We start from the raw sequence: 19,174 nt of genomic DNA on the forward strand, positions 1-19,174 counted from the left end.
GCGTGCGCTGTGTTGTTGAAAAATGTGCCACATAAATAACAGATTATCAACTTGTATCGAGAAGTAACGAGATAGTCGCTAGTGTTGTACAACTTAAATAAATAGACGAAACGGTAAATAAACTTGTGTTGGAACATCACTATTTTAAATGGGAAATCTGTATGATATATTTATGTGTGTATCTTTTAATATAAGTAATGAATGTTCCGACTTAGTTAATGTTACAATTTATGGTTAGTTATTTATAAGTAGTGTTGTTTTGTGTGATTACAGATGATATGTTATCTTGATTAGTTTATGTACTGATGGAGATGATAAAACATTTTGATTACGACGTTACTGTTTTAATAATGTTCTCGTTTGTAATTCTCTTTGATGTGGGTCTTCTTTTTGGTAATTAGGATCATTGATCATAGAATGCTTACTGGCGTTTAAAAGACGTACAATATATTTGTGGGAGAAATTAATTATGATTAAGTTAAAAGAGAGTATAGGAATGTATCGTTGATCTAATTGACATTGACTTTAAATACTGTGTAAAACTAAAGAACCAGTTTTCTGAGTCGAATATCTATGAAATTTATTCAAGGATGAGTTTCAAGTCTAAGTTTCATATTTAAGGCAATATTAGGTTTTCACTGCCCAGTAACTAAGTTTAATCATAAAGTTGAATCCTTCAGAGCTCTACTACATACATACATATATAATATTACGCCTTTTTTCAATAGAGTTAGGCAGGGACCAAAGAACGCCATTTGGCACGATTCTTGCATTGCCTCATTCACATCCATACTACATAATGAATTAATCATACACGCGACCATACACAATTAATATAAATAACACTAATTAAAAATAACTAGAATATTCTTATATTAGCACTAGCTGCCCCGCACAACTTCGCTTGCAACATAAGAGAAAATGCGTCAAAATTTTCCCCGTTTTTGTAACATTTTTTGCTGTTACTCTGCACCTATTAGTCGTAGCGTGATGATATACACCTATAGCCTTCCTCGATAAATGGGCTATCTAACACTGAAAGGATTTTTCAAATCGGACCAGTAGTTCCTGAGATTAGCGCGTTCAAACAAACAAACAAACTCTTCAGCTTTATAATATTAGTATAGATTTAAAAGAGAATTTCGTGTCATATGATATGTAAGGTATGCGTCTATATAACATCTATTACATAGAATTATAATGTAGTTAGCGCACTTCTAGGTATTAATTAACGTGTTTCTGAGATTACAGATGTAAAGTGTGATCTTAGAAACAATTGTGACGTCATATGTTGTCATCTTACTCGTGTTATACTGTCTTAATAATATTATAAATGCGAAAGTTTGTGAAGACGTTTGTTACTCCTTTACGCAAGAACTGCTAAACCGATTTTCATGAAACTAGATTAACACATAGGATTTTAAAAAAGCTGTTCACGCGGACAAAGTCGTGGACAGATGCTAATAGACCTATAAAGTAACATGTTTAGGGACTTAAATAACCAACTTATTGAAATTTACGGTTATATCTTTCTAATTTGAGAAGTAAGGTCCAATATTTATGCATTTCTATGTAATGTTAAGGTCACGAAAGCCTGACAAAGAACAGGTCCCAACATAAATATGATCAAAACTTAATAACGATTAAGTGTGGTCCATAAAGCCTAAAAAGTGATATATAATGTAACTATAAATAAATAACGTATCTACCAAAAGCTATATTGGCAGTTTAAAACTAGTTTTTACTATAAATAGCATCAAATACTCGCCATTATTACTAGTCTATAGATAAGATAAACTTTGATGTCACAATATTTAGACACAAAAGAGTGATTTTAATGATCGAAAGAAATAACGAATACCTACTTTATTATTGAAAATTACGTCTTGTACATGTTCATGCTTAAATTTTTCGTGGAAGTTGTAAATTTTATTTTATTATTAGTTTCTTATTCTAGATAGAGTCTATGCTAATTAAAAGAACATTTACTAATCAATACTTCAATACTAATATTATAAATGCGAAAGTAACTCTGTCTGTCTGTCTGTTACTCAATCACGCCTAAACTACTGAACCAATTTGCATGAAATTTGGTATGGAGATATTTTGATACGCGAGAAAGGACATAGGCTATATATCATCACGCTACATCCAAAAGGAGCAGAATAACGGGGAAAAATTTCACCCATTCTCCCTTATTGGACGCAAGCGAAGTTGCGCGGGTCAGCTATTCGTTAATAAAATAGACAATTATTGTTCTACCACGTATTGTGTCTAGACTGTAAGCTAAATATCAATAAAAAATCCATAAAAGAATATTTCTAAATAAATTTAGATAAAGAAAATGGCGCTACGCCCACATTTTAAACGTTAACAAAACATCTAGATATATATCGAGCTATTTAATAAATATTTCTTATGCAAATGCATTTTATAGAGAATCGATTTAATTTTTCTCGGCATCCATCAATTCACTGGAACGAATTAGCACATGGCCGATAATTTAGGGCTGTACTTATGTACTATCAGATATAATATTAGTATATTATTATAATACATTTTATTCTAGTTTTTAGAAAACTGTCATTATTAACAATTATGAGTTTGATCTTCCTTTTGAACAAAAGACAACGTAATTCGAAAGTTCTTAAGGTGTTTTAGTACCTTCTTCTGTAGCATTAAAATGTGTTTATTTTCGAAATATGCAACCTAAGTCATGTTTCAATTTCCTAATGTATAGAGTACAGGGTCCATGTGTGTATCTAATTACCACATAATTGTCAGAAACTTAAAATGTTTCCAAGTGTTTTCAAGACGTCAAACAAAAAAAAACTCATTGCAAATAGACTTTTGGTATAGTTGTTAACTTTTTACTTTATAAACAAAACACTCAATTTTCATATTGTCGTTAGGCCAGCCCTAGACTAATTGTCGTCCATTTAAATACCTATAAACGACACTACGAGTACAATTACTTTATCCTCAAGACAATCGTTCAAGACAACTGTCATTCATAGAATATTATGAATAAATTAAACACACACACACACACACAACTCTACAATTCTCTACATACTACTACTCTACAAACCTCTATAGTCTTAGCGTGTTCAAGCCAAGAATCAAACCCTAGACGTTATGATCGGCTGTGGTATACATTATTGTAGTGAGCCGTGTATGCAAGGTTCGCGGCTGACGGAGTATTGATATGGTCATATCAAAATTCACTATTAGACCACCCATCTATGTAACGTCCTTAGCAAAGGTGCTTAACTTGATAATGGTTTATCGACTGCTTAACGTCTTAAACTAACACTAGCATTCACCTACTCAAGAAATTATAAACACCAAAATCGTGCGAGAATTACTTTATAAATAGATATTATCAATAAGGCCTGAAATAACTAGAGAAATCACTATTTCATCTCGTTCCCACGCTAAGATATACATTGCGAAGTGAGACTTACATTTCTTGATCGTTTAGTGCTTAAAGCTTTTTGTTCAAAGTATCAACTACGTTTGCTCTATTGAAATGTCAAACTGTCAATCAATGATGTCCGTTGGTTGAAAAAAAATGACAGTAATGATTTTAAAAATTTCGAAATGACTTAACTTAATGGTTTAATTTAATTAGTTGAGAATTATTGTTGGTCATCCTTTTTATTTTTTGGCAAAATGTCGATTACATTTTACTTATACTTAGTACAATCTGAAATCAAAATCAAATCTTTTATTTATATAATACTAGGTGATCGGCGTAGCTCACGAATTATACCTAAAATCAGAAATTAAATCATTTATTTATTTTTATTATACTAACTGACTCGCGCAGCTCCGCTCACGAATTTTCTTGGCATTTTTACTGTTTTTTCTCTTTGTAAAATCCTTTTGAAAAGACAATTTTACAAAACAATAAGTCAAATTGGTAGAGCCGTTCTTGAGTTTTGCGCTTAGAAATACATTTGGTGATTAATTTTTATGTATCAGATGTTAAATTCAGAGACTTTATAAATGATTGTCAGGTCCTGTATGACAAGATGTATGGATGTAAATGAGGCAAAGAAAGTTTGTAAGGATCGTACCAAGTGGCGTTCTTTGGTCTCTGCCTATGGGGAAAATGCATGGTATTGTGTATGTTATATACGTCAAAGCGTTTAGTGTTAATGACTTTAAAAAAGGTAAATAATAAGTCTTTTCTCCGTATTACGCACAATGTAGTTTCCTGATAGAAAACCCCATACGTTGACCGATCTGGATATTGAACTTAGGACTTTGTGACCATTGAACTCAATCACAAATGTGTTTTAAATGACTCATTGTTTTTATATTATTGCGAATAGATTGTGCAATAAAACATGGCGGTTTACATTTGACACTTACGTACAGTTCTTGAAATTTTAAGAAAACATCATTTATAATCGAGAATAACTTAAATTTATGACTTTCCTGACTGATTGTGCTTCTCAGATCTCACAAACGACATGACATATTGTTTCCTTAACGCAATCTGTGTCAAGATCACACTTGACCATTATCATTCGACTCTACATCATCTCTATTACAAAGGCATAAAGTCTCAAATTGCTTGTTATAACTGTATTAGGTCCATTTGTCGTTATGTTGACGGATCTCGAATAAAAACAATGTAAGGAGATCGTTTAGCTTTGAATTCACGTAAATAGGTTGGACGTGTACGGACTCTGGAACTCACATTTCGCAATTTTACTAACATCTTACTACATCTTCCCTATTAAAAACAACATTTTAAACAATAATATTTTCTTTTTATTATTAAATCTAAATTTAAATCTAGAATGTTTACATTCCACGTTCCACCAAATTCTTGTCCATGACTCAACGGTGACCATAAACAATTATAATAAGCTCTACCTTTCACATTAATAAAAAGTAATAACATTTTTTATTCATCAATCTGACGCGTTATTAACTAACCCGTTATGAAGTAGCCATTTAATTTATAATATAAACATTGCTAATTTTCACTTAATCCGATGAAGTATGCGCCGTGGGTGCCGAACGATTTAATCAAAGTTATTTATACAAGAGAAATCCGAAATGAGACGTAGCCATATGCAAATCACAGCTAATGGACCTAGTTGTATTAACCTTACGGGAAGCCCACTCATATTAACGATAATTTACATTAATTTCCATTCATAAACTGCCATCTGTCAATGATCAGAATTCATTCTCGATACTTAAAACAAATTAAGAAAAATAAAACGTTCCATTTGACGTTTTGGCGCGTTGGAAATTCGAATGGTTGGTAATTAGTATTGAACGCGATCGAACAATCGCTTTGTTGGAGCTCGCGCCGAGTGGTCATCGATTATACGAGCAGATAGTGATGTTCCGTCGATACCGAGAGCCCCAGACGTACCGGAGATGTACCGGAGATGTATCGCCAGATAGTGTAATGACGCGCTATTAGGCTAGGTGTCGACGCGGCGTGGGAGAGCTCGCGGCCTACATTTCCTTCTGAAACCGGCTAATCACGCGCGCAATTACTCTAATTCAAACGGAATTATTCCGGCGATGTAACACTTTAATTGAATTGTTGATGCGAGTCGTAATTCGTGAATGCGTGTTATTTCGATGATTGGTATCGTGATATTTGGTTGGTAAATATCAATATTGAACGTATATATTCGTATGTAATCGTTGTAATAATAATCGGAACCTTCGAAATCAAATGTCATAACGATTTATAAGAATCAGTTTTTAGTGAGTTTACTGTGGGAAGCGCTCGTTACGAAACAACCGTGAGGGGCGAATTCCACTCAACTTGTCATTCAAAGAAAAAATAATAATACAACCTGTTTACGCGTTTATTTTTTTCTTGTTGTACTGACAAGAAATAAAAAGGCGGGTACGCGCGTGCGCGGGCATTCGCGCCGGCCCGCGATGCGTTCCCGCCAAAAAACGTGGCGCGCTCTGAATGCTTGGCGCGCTACACATTTTTGTTCTCCTTTGAATGAGTATTTCCGAATGAACGATTAGAAGCGACGATTCCGCGTTTTCACGTCGATTCGTCTCGGATCGTATCGATGATTTGTGGCGTCACGATCTTTGAAATGCCTCGTTGTGCTGAGAAACAACAGGTTAATTCTTTAACGTCTGTGAAGCTCACTCGTTATTTAGAACCGACTAAAACAAATGTTGTTCATTATTATAATAGATACTAGGTTTCGGAAAGAGCGTTTCGATATTAGCGTTTTTTTATTGTAAGTCATTTATTAATGTTTGTTTTGAACACCGTTATTTGGCATTATATAAAAAACACAGTAGGCTTCACTTATTTGCATGCTATTCACCTGTTTTGAGAATCATGATCGTGACAGATAAAAAAACATGTCTATTCATATTTTTTGTGTAAATTGATTGATACGGATTCTTAACATTGAAGCTAAGAAATGTCAATGGCTTTTAACAATAATTGTGAATTGAATTTGTGACAATAAAAACTGTATCTTTATATATTAACTTATATTGTCCGACATCGCGACAACCAATCTCGTATCGAATTTGAAAAGAAACGTCGTAGAAATGACAAACTGATAACAATGGATGTCTATTTTTCGAAGGATTAAATTATCAGATTTCTTAAATATGTCTTTGATATAGGTATAGTACCTTCAAACACCATCTCATTTATTATCAACAATCAATCAATGAGACAAGAAAAATTAAAATCAGTTTCCAATTTTCTCAAAAACTTTCAATTCCCATTGTAAATCATTAATTCTAAATATTTTATTAATATACTTTGATTTAGAGCACGTGGAGCATTTGATTTTGTGAGCGGAAATGTATAATTAAAAAACGATAATGAAATATTTTAGTGTTTATAAAATGTTATCTTTATTTACACAGATGTGCTAAATTAGCTAAAATTATTCAAACCTTATCTATGGCCTAGCTCATTAACTTTTTATTTAACACGAACGTTCATTAGGTATAATAATATCTGTTAATTTTATGCATTTTATTGTAATAATTAAACAAATTGAGACCAGACGTGAATTTTAAAATGTCGCAATTAAGGATCTTTACCAAAATACCGAAGAAAAATACAACTTACCATTATTTATGAGACCAATTTGAAAGTAGTAAAAATGGTGGCTATAGTTCGTAAAATCAATATTTATTATATTATTATATGTAGCTTTCCGCGGCTATGCTCTCTTAGTGCGTCTCTACACGTCCTATGGAATCTTCATACCAAATTTCAACGTTTTACGCTCAGTAGTTTCGGCTGTGTGTTGTCCATTAGTCAGACACTCGGTAACAGCAAAGTTTTATATACATATATTAATGTACGAAGGCCTAAAATTACTAGAAAATAAATCAGAGCCTCAAATACTCCAATTTATAAATCATAACAAATATTTATAACTCGAATCGATTACTAAAAACACACATCGATAATTTAATCGCTTCTCTACACCGTAACTAAAATAGTGTTGTAACAACCGGCACTTTATACTAGGAATCGATTAATGTTATTTAATTGCGTACAGCACATGCCGTAGTAAATATTACTAGTAAATACTTCTAATAATAGTCTCGATAGTCATTATTATAGTCGTTTGATTGACTATTGATTTCTATTGCACTTGTTTCTGTTCAAAGAATAGGTTAAATAGGTTAGGTTTGCGAATCTGTTAGGCTAGATATTAAGATGTGGAATATTGAAATTATTCCAAAGTAAAAGTTTCCTGAATCATGCAAAATATAAGAATTATGGTTTATAATAAAAATGTTTTCAATTACTAATGAAATCAGTCTTAAAATTAGTTGGCTGGTTATCCACATCGTATTCCGACTTTTCAATTTCCTCAATAATTTTACTTATCTTAAATGTACCGATATTTTTACAAGCATTTTTCTTGTTGTTAAGAAGCTGTTTAATTTATTACAAACAATGTTTTAAGTCGTTACTAACTTGTCATCAGGTCTGTTTGTTATGGAAATAATCGTGCTATTGAGACTGACATAATAAACACATTTAACGAGGAGGTATTCATTCAATCGAAGACAATAAGCTATTACATGTTTAAGTATTAATTTGAACACCTATTAATTACTAATACTGGCATTATAACAATACTTGGACCTCTTAGCTTATAAATTATATATCCTACTGTTTAACTACTTAGGTTTTAATCCTTAAATAGCTTTACTAATAAATAATTTTCTCGTTGTTTCAGCTGTCCAAAGAGGTCGAGTTCCCCCGACGCAGCCCGCAGGTCTCGCGCTGCCCGGCCAGTACGCGCTAGCCAACGGCGACCCCTCCGCCGCTCTCAACAGCCACCCCTACCTCTCCTCGTACATCTCTCTGCTCCTCCGGGCAGAACCCTACCCTACCTCGCGATACGGCCAGTGCGTCCAACCAGCTAACGTCATGGGAATAGACAATATCTGCGAACTGGCCGCCAGGCTACTCTTCTCCGCCGTAGAGTGGGCCAGAAATATCCCCTTCTTCCCCGAGCTGCAAGTGACCGACCAAGTCGCGTTGTTAAGACTCGTCTGGTCCGAACTGTTCGTTCTAAACGCGTCTCAGTGCTCCATGCCCCTCCACGTGGCCCCACTGTTGGCCGCCGCGGGGCTGCACGCCTCCCCCATGGCGGCCGACAGAGTCGTCGCCTTCATGGACCACATCAGGATCTTCCAGGAACAAGTGGAGAAGCTAAAGGCGCTTCACGTGGATTCCGCCGAGTACTCCTGTCTGAAGGCCATCGTCCTCTTCACGACAGGTAAAATTTTAGACAGTCTTTTTGGGGAAGCGCGGTTGTTGCTTTACAGGGTGGCCGGCGCCGGTGGCACTGTTACCAACTATGGGGAACTGCTGGTGTTGGTGCGGACGCATCTGGATGCGTACGCGGAAGCGTCTAGGGTACAGCAGCCGCCGGCGCCGCAGCCGTCTGCCGCTTCATCCGGGTACTATTCCACATTGGACACGTCTCTGGGCGTCAACTCCTCGCTGTCTTACGGGAGCTTCCTCTCGACGCCCTCTAGATTGCCGCCTAATTACACGAGTAGTCCTAGAATGCCGGAGGCGAGTACATCGTCGCCATTCAAACTGTGGGACCCGAGCAGTAAGTTCCCTAAGACAGACCAGGGGGGTTGACATGTACTTCGGTAACGGGTCGGAACTGAGGTGTCGGGTTAGACGGAAGGAACGCTCCAAGTACGTTCGAAGTCGCTCGCGTATTTAACCGTTACGTATTGTTAGAATATGTTTGTGTACGGGGATAATAACTCTCGCTCCCTGAAGCGGTCGGACACGAGCTCCGTCGGGGAGGCTGCGACTTATTGTTCTCGAAGATTCCATCGCGCATCGCGCATCGCGTACATGTATGTTAATATTACGTATAAATATGTGATATTTTAGACATAATTTCGTTTTAAACGATTATAAAATCGTCGAAACGCCTCTTAGTATTAAGTTTAATTTATTATTATGTAGATAACTAACATTTATTGAGAATATACTCGCGTAATTTATTACTAACTCTTTCGTTTTATTTTCATTTCTATAAATACTTATACCCTTTTTTATTAATTTAATTAGGCTTTGAATGATCAATTAGGATTAGTGGTGTTTTGTAAATATGTTGATGTAGGGGAAATATTTCGTAATTAACATTAATTTATTGGTCACACAAATTATAAATCAGATTACTTTGGTTGCGTTATAACTAGTTGGTAACAGATTTATAGTGACTTAACATCGTTTAGAGGATTAACTAACTACTGGCGACAAAATTCATACGTCTCATTTGATATATACGTTTGTCTCTGTCAGATTTTGAAAAATAGATACACGCTTTAATCTAATCCCTGATTAAAAGAAAGTTTATTGAGAAACTAATAATATGGTGATGAAATGATGTATAATATTTTGATGTCTTATTTGGGATTATGCTAAAATATATCTATAGTATTGTGACTAATGTCGCTATTTTTATTAACTCAAAACAAAGGCAGACATTGGATCTAAACGTAATAAAATTAGAATGGACAAGGTAGCTAAAGATATCTAACGTTTAATAAAGTTTATTACAATAATTGTAAAATCTGTTTAATGTAATCTCAAAATAACATTACTCAGTAAGTTATCCGGCTAGAAATTAATACAGGAATAGGTAATAAACTTTCGCTTTCTCGGATTACGATCGCGGAGCCACACAAAACTTCCCGTTTAACTGTTTTACAACATATTAAAAGTCAGTGACAAATTTTAATACAAGTATAATTTTATAAGGCATTAAGTTTTAAGGGCTGTTTTACGCGATTCTGAATTATATCGCGTAAATTATAGCAGTTTTCGGTTTTAATTTGCGTAATTATGTAAAAATAGATTTTACGTCAGCTTATTAATTTCAAATAATTATTTTAAATTTTGCAATAAAAATTACGCAATTATTTTTTATATTTTGCAATTACGCGATGAGTAATTTTCGTACTAAATTCTTGTATAAACAATATTAAGCAATTATGAACATAAACTTCTTCTATTTACAAATTACGCGTTAATTTTCGAAACATGTGCGTAATATATAATTTCACAGTTATTTTAATTTGATTCTGTCATGCTTTTAGTCGTATACTAAATAACTGCTACCGCTGGTCCCAACATGAAGACATCATAATTAAAATCGTAAATAAGATGTAAACAGATTCGTAGAACACGATGTTCAGAATAATTAATAAATTATTAATATATATTAATAAACTATAGTCATTAATTTTTCTAGCCTTGTTTTAAATTATTTATTATAGGTATGATTGGGTATGGATTTTAATTCGGAATTTCGATAAGCTTACGGTAACGTTCGGGAAATACACTATTGTCGTAATATATTATTTTCTTACGCAAATTGCGTAATACATAGCAATATTTAATTATTATCAATTTTATGACTCAGGGTCATAAAATGTTTATACCCGTACATTATATGCATAGAATATATAAAAAAACTTATCTTTAAAACAACTAACAATCTATTTTCATCAATACCACAAGAAATTCAGTTAGTCTCGAAACTTTCGATCAAGTTTGGTTGTGTGTCCACGTATTCGCTATCATTATGACGCGAGTATTGTTTCTCACGTCTCGTCCGAGTGTCGTCCGCGTGTCGTCGGGTTCTCGGCCGATAATCTACGACGAGACGGACTCCGACGGGACGCTTCCGACATGTCCACGACACTTTTGCCACATATAGCGGGGGAGTTGCGGTGTTTATGGACTTTTGATATCAATGTTATATTCGGTTGATATTAATGATGTTTAATTGCAATATGGCGGCGTGATTTATGGATTTTGATAGTCTTGTTTTTCGTATTAGAGAGGCTTTATTAATTTGATTGTAGTTATTATGTATAAGTATCCATCTAAATTATTCTATTATAGAGGTAGTAGGAAGGAAACCAAGATCGAATTTTCATTAAAAAAAATCGAAAGAAAATCATTTAGTATTCTAGAGGCACTAAAAAAGTAACTAGAAAAAGTTGAATTGTAGAGTTCTTTAATTTAAGAAATTTTGAACATATATGACGAAAGTAGGTAATTGCTTGAAATACAATATAATGGCTTATTAAAGGCCTACACGCAAAACTCCCGCGTAGTACCGGTTACATTACTGTATACGACTGCAAATAGTAATTATAATTTTACTAGTATCGCAGTTTTAGTGGTCGTATCCACGCGATGGTAGTAAACAGTTGAATGCGTAAAGTTTGTAGACGTGGACGGTAGACGGGTTGAGATTGAGGGATGTACGCGATGTGGAGACACTCGCTTTTTAGGGTTAGTACCCGGAGAGAACAGACGAAGGGGCATTCAAGACGGCTTTTGACATATCGTGATAATGTCCGTTTGTTAGTACTTAGGTAGTTCATTTCTATGGCAGCTGTTTCGGGTCTTTAATGAATGTTTGTGACGTGTCATCCTTAGCTTTTTAATGACAAAAGCCTAATGTATAAAGTTTATTTCACGGTAAAATGATCTCATAATTCATCGGTAAAACTAAGTTCCGTACAATATTTCCCATCACATTCGAAGTAATCGGAGATCAATCAGCCATCAACAAAGTGATGAATGCTCGACAGTCAACGTATCTCAAATGTTTCTATAATTTATGCGCGGCCTGACAGCTGTAATCTATCGCCATTAAATATTAGAAAAATAAAACTTGTCAACTCAATCTAGTCTTTGGATTCCAAACGTTTTACGACGCGAGTCTACAGTCTTAAATAATTGTGTAGACAACCTACAGGGTACTAAGATACATTACTTAGGTTACTAATTCTACATGCAGTCTCGTTACTTGTCCGACATAGATAAACGACTCCTTACTAAACGATATTTTTTCTCACAGATACTTATCAGAGATATAACTTACAGATATAAGTACGAACACCTAACACAACACTGTCACTACACTAAACAGAATATAAAACTAGTTACAAGTACGTACACGGCGACCAATTTAACTTGAGCTCTCTACCTCCATAGCGCACCGGTACTTTCCTCCCCGTGGGGGTTTCTGTAGGTATGTAGAGAGGTCTAGCACGGTTGGTGTAGTGTTACGCCCGGGGGTACGATGAATATGCAACACCAATAAATGTAGTTTTATCCGCACCGTCCAACTTTCTCCGTCCGTCGCATCCAACTCAACTCGGCCGGGTAATAGTTGTACGGAACTAACTTTGCGATGTAGTTGGATTATCGTAGATTGATTTTTTAATTTTAATCATGCAGGTGAGTCGCTCGTGTACTAAGATTGCGTGTTTCACTCTGATTGGTCGCCATTAATATTGCGTTGCGGAATTAGGATTAGGTATATTTTATATGGCATTTCTAGGTATTTGATTGAGGAAAATGCCATAAAATATTGACAGTGTTCAATGTAAAATTTATGGTAAACGACATACCTAGATTGTCTGTATTTTGCGGTTTTAGTAAAATGTTTGATCTAAACCGGAATAAATCGTAGTAAAGATTTATAGTCTTATAATAGAGTAGGTAACAGTACCATATTCTTTAATGTCACTGCGGTTGGTATAAATTTCAAACAAATGTCAATATTTTTATATAAATGAGCTAATTAGCTCGCAGGTATTAATTAATATTGCATGCTGTAATTGATATTTGCTTTTAAAACTGAATGAACATAGTGTTTTTATTGCATGACTTGAGTTTATTAGCAACAGGAAAACCAACTTAATTATAAGATACGACATTATTACGGAGAGCGCAACGCCTAACAAGCTTATCAATATTTTTTTCAAAGAAAAACAAATGGTTGGTAATTTATTAAAAATTTACATAAACGTCGAAATCCGTCGAGAAGGTAATATTTTTGTTTTAGAGTTAATATTATTTATATTAATTTGTCTAGTAATAAAACAGTTAGGTTGTAATATGACCGCCTTCAAACGTTATGTCGTGCAGAATTTTTAATGCAATTTTTTACGATTTTTTTATTGATGTATTTGAGTTTGTTATTTATTGCTTATTTGATTATAAATCTAAATCAATCTGACTGGTTTTAACACTTTTGCAATCTGTTAAATTTTGCAGTATGTAAATGAGCTTAATTAACTATCTATTTTATGTACATGTCTAGATTATTTGATTAAAGACGTATTGATACAAATGAGAGTTCAATGACCTTTGCAGTAATGAGATATGTTTTTAAAGATAACTTTTATATATTCGTTAGGATTTACTTTTAAACTTCTAGGAGATTATCAGCGCTGATGATTAATCTTGATATGACGTAAACTAACTTATCGAATACACAATAAAAACATCTATTTATCACAATTAATCAATACAACACCTCTTAAAAGGTAACGGCGAAAACGATACTTATACAATCATTCCTAATTTAAAAGCGCAATGATATTCGTAATACAAATTACATTTACAATCATCTTCGATTACGAAATATTGCGCAACGCGTAATTATCATTTGAATTTCAACCGTAAATATTGTGTCGCGTAATTTTACGCGTTACGCGCGGTCACGTTGGATGCATGCGTTCATTTGTTTCTATTTGCATAAAGGTATATCTTCAAATTTACGAGAGGTCGGTCGTAGGCGGGTCATAATTTATTTACAATAAATAGTTATTGAAATATAGAATGACATTTTAGTGACGGCGTGGCATTTTAAATTAAAGTTTTGTGAGAATAAAGGGCAAATTGACTCGATGGCCGTAATTTAAAGGAATTCTATGGGAAAAACTGTTATTAAATTGATTTAACAGGTTTTAGTTTAAATATGGACTCTAGGTTTAAAGTTAGATGCCTTATTTTTTTGACGCTTAAGGAATATACGAATAAAAAAAGTCTGGAGGATATAATTTATCTATCATAGACTTGATAATATTTGGCAGTATTGTAAGAAGCAGTGAGAAATACAGGGATATAGCTACCGATATCTTATTGAGAAATTCTCGTAGTTTCGCTTATCTTCACACCGTTTTACAATACAGTAACTGTTTTAACCTGCCCGCTACAACAGCATAGCTTTCTGTTACTATAGAAATTCCTCCCCTTTTAGGAAATAGGACCGCAGACAACGTCTTGGCTTATCTTTTATCGGTATTCAAGATCCTTATTTATCTATTACAAGATTAGAAACACATTTCTAATGTACCTCTAAAAGACATTCTATAATTCGTAGTTCCGTATCAAACAATAGACAGCATTTTAATACGTTAACACATCAAAAACAAAGAGTAGGGCCTCGGGCATATCCTTCAGGCGTTGTACGGTGCTGTGGGATTATGTTCATCTCTGTCTAACTATGTATGTGGTAGGTAGGTGTGAGGAGTATGGTCGTCTGGATAACGGTACCTAGTTCGTGACGACGAGGCCGCGGGACGAGTCACGATTTTGAAAAAGTGTCGGACCGGCGGACTGAGTCCCTGCGTTCCGAGACATTACTGCGTGGTGGAAGACATGAGAGAATGTACCACCATGCACTATGAGAGAGTACTAAGTAGGCTAGATTTTTGATAAACGCAGTCCATCTTTTCGTTACAGATGTAGTTCTAACGATACTGCGCTCCAGCACTGTCCTGTTTAAAATGATTAATTGGAATCTCTACATAAGATTTTACAGATTTTACGGTTATTTAGAAGTATCACATGCTACAGAATCTTTATTATAAGAGTGACTATTTAAGGCGTAGTTACCTACTCTAGTAAACAAAACACTAAACTATTAATCGTCTCGTTCAATTTCCCAATTTTGCATTAACTGCAAAAGAAAAAACAAAAAAATCATTGCAAATGAGATTTCAGTGGAAATGAATTATTAAGACATCCGATCAATTCAATTTAAATAAATTCCGATTCTAATTTAGAAATTGATAAAACCGTGTCATTGGTCAATTAGTGACTATTTTGATGACATTATTTATTTCTTCATTTCGTTAATTTCTTTTTTTCGCAAAGTAGAAAAAATCTTTGAAGGCTGCGTTGGTTTTTTTAGAAACTTATAAAATACGCTCTTATCTTTGACAACATTAAATAAGAATGTCAAAGAAATCGTAATGAACTCAGAAAATACAAACTATTGTCAATATCAAGCAAATGTGCAAATATTTGTAGATAATAACTTAAATTATTGCAAAAAAAAAACATATTAATTACGTAACTGCGTAACACGAGCATCAAAAATTGCGACAGATCCGCCAAAAATTACGCGAATTACATTGCACGCTCCGCGTAAAATTACGCGAATAATCGCTGCACGCGTAACACTTGTACCTGAGTGTTGCACACTGCATACTGCAACAGTACCACGCGTATACATACGAGACGGCACTTATATCGCTTGCCACTAAATAGTGTCACTGCTAGCGGAAAATGCACATGGAGGTTTGATTTTGAATTTGACTTTTAGGAAGTATGTACCTACCTATATGGGATACATTTGGCGGGAGATTGTTTTATATTTATTTAGCTTGTGTAAACGCTTTTTTATTTTTTTAGCCGTTAATGTCCCACTGCTGGGCAAGGGTCTTCTCCCGAAAGAGGAAGTGATTAGGTCTTGAGTCCAAATTCTATAATACATTGTATGTTTTAAGAAAAGTGATCTTAGTAACGTCTGAGAAAATGATTGATTTTCTACACGTAGAAAAAAAATGAATAAAATCAGGCACATATTCACATAATAACAAATTAAATGTCATTGCAAAAACCTCTCACGTGCGCACGTGAATTGCACAATTGTATTCCAATTCATTAACAGTGCCAAGAAACCGATAGCACAATTATCTTTGTAATACAACCGCATCAAGAATTTGAATGACAAATCAAAAAGTTTTTAAGTCCCAACAATAAGATGGCGACCAAATTTGCGGTATTGTGCGACCGGAGATGGTACATCCCGCGCCCCGAACATTTCTGACCGCGCCAATCACCCACCCATTGTGGTCGGATTACTTGCAAATTCTATTAAAATTCAAACTGGGAATTTTCGAACGCGCGGTTATTTTAACAACCATTGTAGAGTTAGTACTGGTGATTGTGTTTTACAAACATAGTGAACGAGCGATGGCTACGGTTGTTGGAGATAATTGGATAGCGGTAGCCCACCGCGTGGTTTTGTGGTCAAGATATATGGAGATTGTATGACTATCGGGTTTTTGATTGAAACGTCAGTTACATGGTCGATGCAATATATGATGGGAAATTGTTGAGAAATTGATTCCATGGGCGTTTGTTGGCATGACTTAAAGCTCTGCAGCTGCCCAGTATTAATGTGCAAACATGCTTGATCAATTGTTGTTTATATTGTGTTCGATTCCTGCTCTATAAACTATCAAGGATGACGCAAAATTCATTGAACTGCGTAACTTTTTGTGGGGAAAATTTCATGCAGATTTTAGCATTGTTCGCAGTATATTTTGCGAAACCAAGTCATTTTCTTTTTGCTTTTTCAAGACGTGCACCAAAATGTCAATGCCAGCTTACTCGATTTTTCCAAACAACAGATTTCCCGAAAATAACAATCACCAATATTGAACACCACAGAAGGGAGTGAAACATCAATAAAACACGAACAGATGCGTCACGAATCACGAGGTCATACGTTGCATAACATTAATATACGAAAAAACACAACAAATATAGGAAAAATTGAAATACGCCCGTTTCCAATTGGACCCTCGTCACAGTGTGTCAAAGGAGCAAATATGAAAACGAAAATCAAACAAGTAAAAATGCACTCTAATTCCCGAACAATAGATTACAAATTTCATTGAGAGTAATTTATAAAAGGAATCGACTTCACGCCTCAGAAGAATAACATCGTAACTTTGAATTCTTGACAATTGAATGAAGACTTTATTAGCGAGGAATAGAATTGTGATTTGTATGTGTTAATTTTTTTAACCCTAACATTTTGATGGATGCAAATATTAATCAGGTTGATAAGTGTAGGGTGTTATGTCGTTGTTCAGAGTTGCGTTTGTCTGTTTATCTGATGACTCGAGGGTTGAGGGTGTAACAATAACACGTGCAACTGGCTTATCAATGACCAGAGATAATCCGCATCGACGCGCACAATAAAAGGCGGTTTTTTAAATTCGTATTATGAGCTTATAATACTTTTGGTTTTATTTCCTTTGACTTGCGTTACAAAATCAATGACCGAAGTTTTTATAGGCCAGAGTCGCTTGCTAGTTTTTTTATTAAATATTTTGGTTAAGTTTAAACATTTTTTGGCTGATGAAACTGGATAAAGTAGCAATCTGGGCATTTAGAGCAGGAAATTATAATTAGAGAGACCCTTTACGCCACGAAAATAGATGTAAATTTCCCAAAAATCCATATTTTTCTACTTATCTCCATCTCATATACTTACAAATCCGGTCGCAAGCACCCCATATTGCGTCCATTTCCACGATTTATCTAACTACCCACCACGAATGAAACCAAATAAAGCAGAACATTAGATCGTGCAACCAATATTAATTAGCAGATCCTTATCGCGTCTTATTTAAAGCCTGCCGTGGGCATGTTAGTGTGACCCAGCCTTTATGTACACCGGTATTTGTGTATACTATATCTATATAGCGGTACTGGTCACTAATGTTGTGTAGGGCGAAATTAAGGCCCGTTTTGACCCCTTAATAGGGTATTAGAAGTACTTTGTAGAGCTAGAGAGGTTATTAGTGTCTCGTGATTGGTTTTATGTGAATTGAGTGTCAGTAATTGTTTGTTAAGTAATTGCTGATTGAGGTGAATGTGCGGGATATTCTTACCTGATTTGGAGAGTTAGAAAATAAGTTTTTAAACTGGAGGAAAAATAAAAACAAATGTTATACGCACCCAAAGGTGTATTCAGAGGAGTATAAAATACAAACCCGCTCCGTAACAATGTTAGAAAGAAGTAGATTTTAAAAAATGCTACACTTGTTATTCAAATGAACTCAAAAAAACATTTTTATAAATTAAACATTTTTTGTTCGAATGTACACTATACGGAAGTTAGTACTATATTTTGATCTTTATCAACATTTACTACTTTTTACCGATATTTTATTTTCAATTGTATCAATATTTTAAAAGAATGTATCGGTATACTTTTTAATAAACTTAATAAGGAACATAGCGGCATCCAATCCAATTTTATCGTCAATTTTCGATATTGTGGCTCATTTCCCCAAAATGCCAAGGAGTCGATATTCTTACAATTTATCGGCGAATCTCGGCGGTATGTTTTTATACGTAACAATAAACAAATGTAATCCAATTGGGCTTGTTCTGTCGTAAAGTTAAATATATCGAATATTTTATTGACCATTGTTTGCAGGTCACATGTATGAAGGACAATTTTGTTGTTTTAATAATATCGAACACGTAAAATTTTTTTAGCATTATGGGTTATACAAATCTGCGAAGGAAAATTGAAACTGGCAAAATGTTTGTCATCTGAGAAAAAATCCTGATTTTTAACACGGTGTTGTGATTATATTCTTGTGTTTGCTGCTTTTCTAATGTCTGAAATTCTAAAAGCATTGCAATATTTTATGTCATTTTAGTCTACCAAAAAACCCGAGATTTTGAAGATCCATAACTGAATATTGCAATTTTTTTGCTTGAATATAAAAGTGACATGTATAT

At 34.4% G+C, this 19,174-nt stretch overlaps 1 protein-coding gene across 1 annotated transcript in view; it reads left to right on the plus strand.

The window, feature by feature from the left end:
- The window catches only part of svp (COUP transcription factor 2), a 65,353-nt gene that overhangs the window by 7,569 nt on the left and 38,610 nt on the right, over positions 1 to 19,174 (plus strand). The window contains exon 2 of the mRNA XM_076123260.1: positions 8,232 to 8,777. Within this exon, the coding sequence (XP_075979375.1) occupies positions 8,232 to 8,777 (546 nt within the window). The remainder of the gene's footprint in view (positions 1 to 8,231; positions 8,778 to 19,174) is intronic.

Source organism: Anticarsia gemmatalis, chromosome 15 (genome assembly GCF_050436995.1).
Source record: "Anticarsia gemmatalis isolate Benzon Research Colony breed Stoneville strain chromosome 15, ilAntGemm2 primary, whole genome shotgun sequence".
NCBI classification, from domain to species: Eukaryota; Metazoa; Arthropoda; class Insecta; order Lepidoptera; family Erebidae; genus Anticarsia; species Anticarsia gemmatalis.